A 12215-nucleotide genomic window follows, 5' to 3' on the forward strand; every position below is an offset into this window, starting at 1 on the left:
GGAACTGTCCCCCACAAATAGCTATTGATGGATGGCAAATCAACAGAAAATCTCACAGATCCCTAATTTGTACCTATACAGAGTTAAATACGTTTGTTGCTAAACGAGACAAACCAAGTCACAAAAGCACGTACAAGGGTGGATGCCAAAAGGATGAATAAATTGGTTTCAAGAGGTTTGAAGGAAGAAAGGTGTCGAGGCACATGAAGATATAAGAAAGGAACAATGGACACTAGGGCTTCAGTGGCTGAAGTTATGTGGCTGTCAATGAAGTTGAGTTTGAAATCAGGGATGTCCAAGAGCCCAGAATTCGATGAATGCAGGGATAAGAAAGATTAAGGGAATGAAGTGATTTGAAAACAAAGATGAGATTTTTAAAAATCATGTATTTGCTTAACTAGAAGCTAATGTAAGTCAGTGAAAATGGTTGGTGGGTATACAAGACTTGGTAAAAGTAAGGACAGGTATAGCAGAGCCATAGATAACTAAACTTACACAGAAAGAAAGATGGGATTTCAGTCAAAAATGCACTGGAATAGGCAAGTCTAAAAACAACAAAAGACATCAATGAGGCTTTCAACTGAGATGGAGTAGTGGTGGGTGATGGTAACGGTGAAATTATGCTATTTATGCAAGCAAGAAAAGTAGAGTCAATTGCTCGGGAATAGGAGTTTTGGTGAACAAAGACAATGGTTGTTTCCCCAAAATTTGGATTAGTACATTTTTCTTAGACAAGGGTTTAGGAGTAATGAAACCAAGGTAAGTCATAAGAACATAAGAATTAGGAGGAGGAGTTGGCTGTCCGGCCCTTCGAGCCTGCTCCGCCACTAATAGGATCATGGCTAATTTTTTTGTGGACTCAGCTCCACTTACCCGCATTTTCACCACACCCCTAAATGCCTTTATTTTTCAAAAAAGTATCGACCTTAGCATTAAAAGTGATTACTGAAGTAGCATCAACTACTTCCCTGGGCAAGGAATTCCATTGATTAACAACCTCTGGGTGAAGAAGTTCCTTCTCAGTTCAGTTTTAAACCTGCTTCCTCTAATCTTGAGGCTATGCCCTCTTGTCCTAGTCTTACCTACCAGTGGAAACATCCAATCTATTTCTATATTAACGATTCCCTTCGTAATTTTCTATGTTTCCAGAAGATTCCCCCCCCCTTATTCTTCTGAATTCCAATGAATATAATCCCAATCTACTTAGCCTCTCCTCACAAACCAACACCCTCAACTCTGGAATCAACCTAGCGAACCTCCTCTGCACCTCCTCCAGTGCCAGCACATCCTTTCTTCAGTAAGGAGACCAAATATGCACACAATACTCCAGGAGTAGCATCACCAGCATCTTGCACAGCTGTAACATTACCTCTCTGCTTTTAAAGTTGAAACTTTATTGCTGGAACAGCACAGCAGGTCAGGCAGCATCCAGGGAACAGGAGATTCGACGTTTCGGGCACAGGCCCTTCTTCAGGAATCTCCTGTTCCCTGGATGCTGCCTGACCTGCTGTGCTGTTCCAGCAATAAAGTTTCAACTTTGATCTCCAGCATCTGCAGACCTCACTTTCTCCTCTCTGCTTTTAAACTCAACCTCTTTAGCAATGAAGGACAAAATTCCATTTGCCTTCCTAAATACTTGTTATACCTGTAGACCAACCTTTTGTGATTCATGTACAAGGGCAGCCAGGTCCCTCTGCAAATCAGCATGCTGCAACTTTTTACCATTCAAGTAATAATCTATTTTGCTGTTACTCCTACCAAAATGTATGACTTCACATTTACTAACATTGTATTCCATCTGCCAGATCCTTGCCCACTCACTCAATGTTTCTATGTTCCTCTGCAAAGTTTCACAGTCCTCTGCATACTTTGCTCTGCTACTCATATTAGTGTCATTGGCAAATTTTGACACTGTACACGGGGTCCCCAACTCTAAATCATCTATATAAATTGTAAATAATTGTGGTCCCAACATCAATCCCTGAAGCACACCACTAGTCACTGATTGCAGGCCAGAATAGCACTCCTTTATCCCCACTCTTAACTTCCTGTCAGTCAACCAATCCTCTTCCACACTAATACCCTACCCCTAACACCATGCATCCTTATCTTATGCAGCAGCCTCATGTGCGGCACCTTATCAAGGCCTCTTAGAAATCTAGGTACACCACATCCACTGGGTCCTCGTTATCCACCTTGCTTGAACTGTCTTCATAGAACTCCAAAAGATTTGTGAAGCATGACCTGCCCTTCCTGAACCCATGTTGCGTCTGTACAATGGGACAATTTCTATCGCGATGTCCTGCTATTTCTTCCTTGATAATATATTCAAGCATCTTCCCCACTACAGAGGTTAAGCTGACTGGTCTATAATTCTCCATCCTTTGTCTACTTCTCTTTTTAAACAGTGGCATCACATTTACTATTTCCCAATCTGCTGGGACTGCCCAGAGTCCAGCAAATTTTGGAAAATTAATGCCAGTACACCTGCTATTTTTCCCGCCATCTCTTTTAGTACCCTGGGATGCATTCCATTAGGGCCAGGAGACTTATCTATCCAACATTAACTCAAACTCGAACTCTTCCATAATAATAATTATTTCCAGGTCCTCACATATCTTTGTCCCTTCATCACTTACTGCATATTATTAGTATCCTCCACTGTGAAGACTGATACAAAGTACCTGTTCAGTGCCTCAGCCATTTCATCATATCCCATAACTTAACTGCCACTTCTCATCCTCTAAAGGACCAACATTTACTTGAGCGACTCTTCTTCGTTTTATATATTTATAGAAACTTTTACTATCTGTCTTTATATACTGTGCTAGTTTTTCCTCAAACTCTATCTTACTTTTCTTTATAGCTCTTTTTGTGGCTTTCTGCTGACCTTTAAAGGTTTTTCCAATCTTCTTGACTCCTGCTGATTTTGGCCACTCTGTATGCCCTCTCTCTCACTTTGATAGCCTGCCTTATTTCCTTAGATACCCATGGCAGATTACCCCTCCTCTTAGAGTCCTTCCTTCTCTCCGGAATATACTTTTGCTGAGCACTTCGAAAAATTTCTCTGAAGGTCGTCCACTGCTCGTCAACAGTCACACCGTAAAGTGTCTGTTTCCAGTCTACTCTAGCCCGCTCCTCCCTCATTCTATCGTCCCCCTTATTCAAGCACAGTACCCTGGTATAGGATTTTATCGTCACACTATCCAGCTGTATTTTAAATTCAACCATACTGTTATCATTCCTTCCAAGAGGATCATTGACTATGAGGTCATTATTCCTGTCTCATTACACAAGTTTATAGTCCTAGTGACCATACTATTTATCCTTTTCGCTAGAACACTGGTTCCAGATCAGTTCAGATGGAGACCGTCCCATCAGTACAGTTCCAAAACTCAATGGGTCGCACAAGCATAATGGCCTCGACAGCCTATTCTTGCTCTTACATTCTCTTATCATACTTTATCAAAGTAGGAGAGTAGGAGAAAAAGAAAATATTAAAAATGTTAGTGACAAATTAATATTGAGATTCAAGAAGTTTCAACAAGGAACAATTCAGAAAGTTCTGATACAGTTATTTACAGATGTTGTTGGAGATGGCACACACTGCAACCATATCCCAAAGTCAAAATATTCCCTTAATCAGAGTCAGCAAACATACCAAACAATTCAAAAACAATAAACCAATCCAGGCATAACTGTATTGAACAAAAACAACATTCAGTGAAGACTAGAAACAGATCACTGTTTTTATTGTCTTGGAGAAATACAACAAATTGAGAAAATACAGTTCAAATTGTGAAGGCAATGGACAGGCAAAATAAACTAAATTGCAATAAAACCTGAGAACCTAAAAAGCATTTTATTTGTAAAAGCCATTGCTGAGGCAGGTTACTAATGTGTCTTCCAAACCATTATTTCTTCTGCACCTTTTAAGTGCTGAAGGGATTTAAATGGGTTTTTGAAAAGCACAGTCATCACAAAATATACATTAAGAAATGTTATCCATTGAATTGCAATTCAGTCTGCTAGCACATAAAGGATCATTGAAGCTGTGAATATCTGTACAATTATGAACTGCAATATGCATATCTGTAGCCAGTTGTATACGAGAAATGGGAATTACTGGCTAGGCCAAGTGCAGCCTACCTTCTGAAGATTACAGTCTCAAATTTGGTCTTTAAAGGACTCTCTCATAAGGTAATGTTAAGTAAGCTGACCATTGCACAAGGAGCTCCTGTTCATCTGAATTCGAGTACAAAGGAGAATTATTCAACAGTTAGGCTAAGAAATATAGTAGCCAACTTGATAAACATCGTGAAAGTTTCATATAACAGTGATATATTATTGAACACTGTAAGGTGTTGACTCGGAGGGCAGACTGACATTGTAGGAGCTGAATGAAGTACTCACAGTCTCCATCCAGTTGCTGCCTTCTTACTAGAGTTGATCTGATACTACAGTCACTTAATAAAATTCTTTTGGGAACAGTCACAATATAAGACTGTACTATTGCACAAACATGGGCTTCTACTTTGAATGCCTTCCTCTCCTATGCATTGAGGAAGTGCTGTATCAGAGGTGCCATCTTCCATGAGGAGTTAAACTGACCTTAGGAACCTTTTTATTAGAAATGGAGATTGGCAAGTCATGTCTTCTCGGTAGAGATAAAAATCCAATAGAATTATTTAAAGTGCAGCAGGAGTGCTCTCTTAACATCCTAACTAATATTTATCCTTCAAAACAATCCCAACACAGATTGTTTGATCATTTCTTCTGTGGTACCTTGTTAGTTAACAATGCAGCTGCATTTCCTACAATAAAATAGTAATATAGATTAGATTACTTACAGTGTGGAAACAGACCCTTCGGCCCAACAAGTCCACACTGACCCGCCAAAGCGCAACCCACCCAGACCCATTCCCCTACATTTACCCCTTCACCTAACACTATGGACAATTTAGCATGGCCAATTCACCTAATCTGCACATTTTTGGACTGTGGGAGGAAACCAGAGCATCCGGAGGAAACCCACGCAGAGCATCCGGAGGAAACCGATGGGGAGAATATGCAAACTCCACACAGTCAGTCACCTGAGGCGGGAATTGGACCCGGGTCTCCGGCGCTGTGAGGCAGCAGTGTTGATCACTGTGCCACCATGCCACCCAATATATTTCAGAATGTTTAATTCACTGTGAAGCACTTTGGATGTCCCTGGGTCATGAAAGATGCTACAATGAAAGAAAGAACTCATGTTTATGAATAATTTAATTTTATGGAGATTATTAAGTTAAAATGCAAAGTTTTCATATGATAGCCGATCACAAAGCCATTCTAAACTAATCCAATCTTGCCTTCCATGCACAAAAGATTTTTTTTTTCAAAGTATAGGGCTCCCTTTGCTCTAGGTGGAAGATAAAATAGACAAGGCAACCAATTTTTCAAGTATGTATCTGCAACATTACAGTTAAGAGGTAAAAACTAGGCAACTAACGTGAAAGAAATAATCTGTATTTCATATAACATACTGCATAAGCATGTCAGCCCAAAGTGCTTCACATCTATTTAATTACTTTTCTATTGTCGTCACAGTATGATTTAGAATATGCAGCAGCCAATTTCAACATAGCATGCTTCCATAAACAGAGATATGATAAACATCAGATAATCAGCTTTTGTGATGGCAATTGAGGGTAACCAGTAGCCATCCAGAATAGGAAAGGACTTTTACAGCACAATTATTATAGAAGGCTGATCAATTAACTACTGTGCATTGAAAAGTGTGCAGTGTTATTATAACAAATGCTTGTTCTCAGTCATAGAGACAAACAACATGGAAACAGTTGAACCAGTCCACTTCGATCATGTTCCCAAACTAAACTAATCCCATTTGCCTCTGTTTAAAAGTAGTTGTTTGGAGCTGTATGCTGTGAAATATAGAAGAATAAGAAGCAATCTTATTAAATGCACATGATTCTTAGGGGATTTGACAGGATAGGTGTTGAAAGGTGAGTGTGTCTCAGACCAGACAGCGTAATCTCAGAGGAGAATTAGAATTCGAATTCAGTTGATGGTCACATCTACTCACATGCGTGCAGTGAATAGTTTACAAAGCCACCACTTATGGCGCCATCATTGGTACCTAGGTGACAGGATTTTAGGAATAAATTAGAAAAATAAAGAAATAAAAAGTTCAGTATTACAGTTCTTCATGCCATCTTCGGTACAAGGTACCTAGGTACAAATTCTTAGGAATAAATTAGAAAAATAAATAAATAATAAGGGGGCTCATGCACACTTAAGACAGTGATGAGGGAATTTCTCCTCTTAGAGGTATATTCAAGGCTAGGAGACACATTTTTAATCTGTAAGAGAATCAAGGCTTATTGGGACAAGGCAAGAAAGTGAAGATTATCAGATCTGCCATGATTTCATTGAATGACAGCAGATCTAGTGGACTGAATGGCCTACTTCTGAATTTTGAAGCTAACAATGTAATGGAGAAAGAGCAGACAGTGCTGACAAAGAAAGACTTGGTATTTGGAGATATTTCTGGCATTTATGAGGAACAAATCTAGGAAACTGTATTAAATAAATAAGATGGAACTTAATATTCTGCTGTCCAAATATCTTTACCTGTGAAGTTGACTACAAAGGACTTTGCATAACAGAAGGTCACTGGGAGGAAACTAAAGAAAGATGGACAATTTCTGGGCAGGTTCAAACTTTATGGCCAAAACAAAGAACTCAGCATATTTTTGGATATTTGATTTTAAAGAACAACTTCACTGGACAAAATATAATCTATACAATACAGGTCCATCTCTAAATAGGATCTGGCTGTTTTTGGACCAATGTATGAAGTACTTCAGGCAACATTTAAGCATTATATTGCTAGAAACATTTGAATTATTTGTTTTCTGGGAGTACAGTAGCAAAGTGCTTGGTTTAAATGCTCTTTTCCCATCTTTCTCAGCCCATTAAATCAAATCATTTTTACTGTGTGTCCATTTTATATCTGTAATTCTGAGTACAAATGAACTTACAGCATTAAGCTTAACTTTTTGAGTAAATCATCAACTTGCCCTCTTGTAAATCACAGGTCAAAACAAGCTAAACACCTGAGCACATGTTTGTCCACACAAAGTTTCATTCATCCAGGATACCAGCAATAACTCTCTTGTTCTCCTTCAAAAGAGTGCCCTGGGATCTAGTAAACCCACCTGAGGGTGCAGACAGATTCAGTTTGGACTGTGTTTATTTGTGCAGAGGGAACAGCTCTACACGTACAGAGCAAATCATAGTGAATTATTCTTGAACTTTATCATTTGCAACAAAACAACTTTTAAATTTTAAAGTTTACCAAAATTACCACCCAACGTGGGATTCAAGACTATGGCTTTGGGCTAAGAGTCCTGAACTACCAATGGACCTAGCTGGGAAATAGCTCAACAAAGTCTTCCCAACTTACTTCAGAGGATTTGTATTTAAACAACATCTGCGATGCTGTGTAAATTCAGCCAGACCTCGGCCTTATTGTTGGTCATAGATTTGAACTGAGATTTGGTGCTCTGCAGCCGTGGGTACCTATCATGCAGAAACAGACAGGTAACATATACAAGTGGCCACAATGTGAACTAAGTATGGACGTGCAACCGTTCCTGACTCCTTTTCGGTCAGCAACAGGATTTACTGTTTATATCTCATCTGGAAAACATCAACTCTAACTCCAATAATGTAGCTCAGAATTTATTTTTGATCAAATCTTGGAATGAGATTTGAAAACATTACTTCCTACTCACTGATGAGTCAAATGAGTCATCATCGAAACCAAACAATTATAAATAGGCAAGAGTCAAGATTTAACAATTATAAAGTCATAGAGTCATAGAGATTACCAGCACGGAAACAGACTCTTCAGTCCAACCCGTCCATGCCGACCAGATATACCAACCCAATCTAGTCCCACCTGCCAGAACCTGGCCCATATCCTTCCAAACCTTTCTATTCATATACCCATCCAAATGCCTCTTAAATGTTGCAATTGTACCAGCCTTCACCACTTCTTCTGGCAGCTCATTCCATACACGTACCACCCTCTGTGTGAAAACGTTGCCCCTTAGATCTCTTTTATATCTTTCCCCTCTCACCCTAAACCTATGCCCTCTAGTTCTGGACTCGCCCCATCTCAGGGAAAATACTTTGTCTATTTATACTATCCATGCCCCTCAAGATTTTGTAAACCTCTATAAGGTCACCCCTCAACCTCCGGCGCTCCAGGGTAAACAGCCCCAGCCTGTTGAGCCTCTCTCTATAGCTCAAATCCTCCAACCCTGGCAATATCCTTGTAAATCTTTTCTGAACACTTTCACATTTCACAACATCTTTCTGATAGGAAGGAGACAAGAACTGCACGCAATATTCCAACAGTGGCCTAACCAATGTCCTGTACAGCCACAACATGATCTCCCAACTCCTGTACTCAATACTATGATCAATAAAAGAAAGCATACCAAACACCTTATTCACTATCCTATCTACCTGCGACTCCACTTTCAAGGAGCTATGAATCTGTACTCCAAGATCACTTTGTTCAGCAACACTCCCTAGGACCTTACCATTAATGTATAAGTCCTGCTAACATTTGCTTTCCCAAAATGCAGCACCTTGCATTGATCTGAATTAAACTCCATCTGCCACTTCTCAGCCCATTGGCCCATCTGGTCAAGGTCCTGTTGTAGTCTGAGGTAACCTTCTTTGCTGTCCATTGCACCTCCAATTTTGGTGTCACCTGCAAACTTATTAACTATACCTCTTATGCTCACATCCAAATCAGTTATGTAAATGACAAAAAGTAGAGGACCCAGCACCGATCCTTATGGCACTCCACTGGTCACAGGCCTCCAGTCTGAAAAACAATCCTCCACCACCACCCTCTGTCTTCTACCTTTGAGCCAGTTCTGTATCCAAATGGTTAGTTCTCTCTGTATTCCATGAGTTCTAAGCTTGCGAATCAGTCTCCCATGGGGAACCTTGTCGAACACCTTACTGAAGTCCATATAGATCACATGTGCTGCTCTGCCCTCATCAATTCTCTTTGTTACTTCTTCAAAAAACTCAATCAAGTTTGTGAGACATGATTTCCCACGCACAAAGCCATGTTGACTATCCCTAATCAGTCCTTGCCTTTCCAAATACATGTACATCCTGTCCCTCAAGATTCCTTCCAACAACTTGCCCACCACCGACGTCAGGCTTACTGGCCTATAGTTCCCTGGCTTGTCCTTACCACCTTTCTTAAACAATGGCATCACGTTAGCCAACCTCCAGTCTTCCGGCACCTCACCTGTGACCATCGATGATACAAATATCTCAGCAAGAGGCCCAGCAAAACCTTCTCTAGCTTCCCACAGAGTTCTAGGGTACACCTGATCAGGTCCTGGGGATTTATCCACCTTGATGCATTTCAAGACATCCAGCACTTCCTTCTCTGTAGCTAGTTACCATTGTATAATGCCTAAGGTCCCCCACAGAACAAATATTATGGATACAGCTTTTGTTTCTGTCCTGTTGAAGTACATCTTTCTTTGTGTTTATGGCACTGCTTAGCACTGAGTCACAGCACAATTGCATTTTTCTGTAAAAACTTATGCTAACAAGATGAAATGCAGCTAGTAATCTGTTTCAGTGTGGAAAGCATACAGAAGATGGCTTCCCAAATTTCAACTTATGGATCAATACAGCAGGGTCAATGTCCATAATTCTTAAGTTTTGATCTCAGCAATGTGATCAGGGAGATCTGTTGAATAAGTATCAGGTCCAATCCCATAATACAAGGGAACATTGGAAAAAAGTTGGGAATATGTTACCCTCACACACTCAAGCAATCAGCTAAGATTAAAGATGTGGTGTTATGGTAATGTCATTGGGCTAGTAATCCAGAACTGTAGTTTAGTGTTATGGGGATATGTGTTCGAATCCCATCATGGCAAACGGTGAAAATTTCAATTCAATTTTTTTAAAAGACAATCTGGAATTAGCAAGTTAGCCTAATGACGAGAATGGTTGATTGTTGCAACCCGTCTGGTTCAATAATGCCCTTTAGGGAAGGAAATCGGCCAACCTTACCTGGTTTGGCATTCATGCGACTCCAGACCCAAAGCAAAGTGGTCGACAAATGCTGGCAACACCCACATCCCATGAACAAATATAAAGTAAACAGCAGTGTCAGAAGTCCAGGAGAAGATTACCTGCATGTCTATTCTCTCAACTGTCTCAAAATGTGCAAAAACTAAAGGATGTGCAGAAGTGAAAACAATAAAAACCTGAGGTGAAATAACCACAATACCAGTTGTTATAAAGTCATACAACAATGAAACAGGCCCTCAATCAACGAAGTCTATGCTGGCTAACAAATACCAAACTGCACTGATCTCATTTATCTGCACTTGGTCTATAACCTTATGCCTTGGTATTGTAAGTATGCATCCAGATGCTTCTTAAATGTTGCCAGAGTACCTCCCTCCACCACTCTCCCAGGCAGCACGTTCTATATATTCACCACCAACTAGGTAATTTTTTTTTCCTCACATCTCCTCTAAACCACTTGCTTCTCAGGTTAAAATTATGCTCTCTGGTCTTAGACATGTCTGCCACTGGGAAGAGATTCTCTTAATCTACTCTGTCGATTCCTCTCATAACTTTGTACACCTCAATCAGAACCCCATCTCAGCCTCCTATGCTCCAAGGAAAACAAACTCAGCATATGCAGGTTCTTCTTATAATGAGAATTTTAATCCCAGGCAACATCCCTGCAAAATCACTTCTGCACCTTCTCCAGTGCAATCATGTCCTTCGAACTATGTGGCGACCAGCACTGCATATAGTTCTATCGCATATTTGTATAATGAAGAATCAATAAGTACTGTTTCTATTAGGAATGCAATAATTTTGAAAGCAGTCTTTAAAAGTGATTTCTCCAAAACTAAAACTCTTTTCCTTTCTAATTTAAAATTTTCAATTCCTGTGGAATTCTGTAATTAAAAAACACCAATAATGAGCCTTATCACAGATGCACTTGCGCCTTTCTCAATCATTCAAGACTCCAGATAAGTTTCTAGTTGAAGCAAAATCACTTTAATTAGTAAGTACAATAATATGTAACTGAGAAAGGAGTTAGATACATTGCTAATTTCTCCAAATAGTTAACAATATTGTGTAAAACAGCAAAGCATTTATGCTTTTTCAACTCTGGTAATGCATATGCTGTGTCTTTAGGCACAGACTACATCGGCCACACTGTTTCAAATGCCGGCACCAATACTGTTAACATTCATGTTTCCTCTCCAAGTATTCGTCTCTTGTACTGAAGTAAGCGTCAGCAAGTCTTACAATATAATCAAGTCTTTGAGATCTAGGTAGTTTTTGCCAACTTAAAGCAGCCAGATTTCTCTCCATTTTTCAGACATACAGAATACGAATTGCATTCTTTTTCTTTATTCACGGATAAATGAAAGAAATACAATAACAAACACAGCAATCCATTTTTTTTCAATGACTTTAGTTAGATAATGAAAATGTTGATTTTGAAACCTTGCATGATAAAATTAATTTTAAAAATACACAGCAAGTGAACTCACACTTTCCATTGTTCTTCTTTAAAATGTCAGAGACATCAAGAGTCACACTGCCAAAGCGTTCATTTTTCAAGGCATGACTGTTCCAGACTTTCAGCTCCAATTTGCTCTGTGGCGTTACATTCCTAAGATGAAAAACATGTCATTACAAAAGAAGAATTCAGAGCTAATATGGATACATAAAAACCCCTCAAAATTCCCAGCACAGGTTCTTAAAATCTATGTATATACTGCCCAGATTTACCGAACTTAGTTGCCCAAAGTAAGCCACTAAGATTATCGACAACAGACTGGACTTCAGCCCAGAGTCAGTCATTTTAAATGTTGTATTGCTTGCTTCAATTATATGCTGCCATGAAAACATAACCTGAACAGGATTCATTTTCAACAGAAGGTGCTCTTCCAAGTCAATATGGCAAAGCATTTCACCAGAGGGAAAAAAAGAAAATTGGATTTGAGATACTGAGTTGTTCTCTGCATCTTCTCTTGAAGTCTTACAATACCAGTCAAAACATTAAACTGCCTTTCCCACTCTAAAAACAGATACTGCATGTTTAACTATGCATTTCCATTTTATTA

General features: G+C 39.5%; 1 protein-coding gene across 3 annotated transcripts in view; it reads right to left on the bottom strand.

Moving 5' to 3' along the window:
* The window catches only part of wwp2 (WW domain containing E3 ubiquitin protein ligase 2), a 204497-nt gene that overhangs the window by 142573 nt on the left and 49709 nt on the right, over positions 1 to 12215 (bottom strand). For all 3 annotated transcript variants that reach the window (XM_043706703.1, XM_043706702.1, XM_043706701.1), the window contains exon 4: positions 11640 to 11761. In XM_043706703.1, the coding sequence (XP_043562638.1) occupies positions 11640 to 11761 (122 nt within the window). The remainder of the gene's footprint in view (positions 1 to 11639; positions 11762 to 12215) is intronic.

This window comes from Chiloscyllium plagiosum, chromosome 17, assembly GCF_004010195.1.
Source record: "Chiloscyllium plagiosum isolate BGI_BamShark_2017 chromosome 17, ASM401019v2, whole genome shotgun sequence".
In the NCBI taxonomy this organism is placed as follows: Eukaryota; Metazoa; Chordata; class Chondrichthyes; order Orectolobiformes; family Hemiscylliidae; genus Chiloscyllium; species Chiloscyllium plagiosum.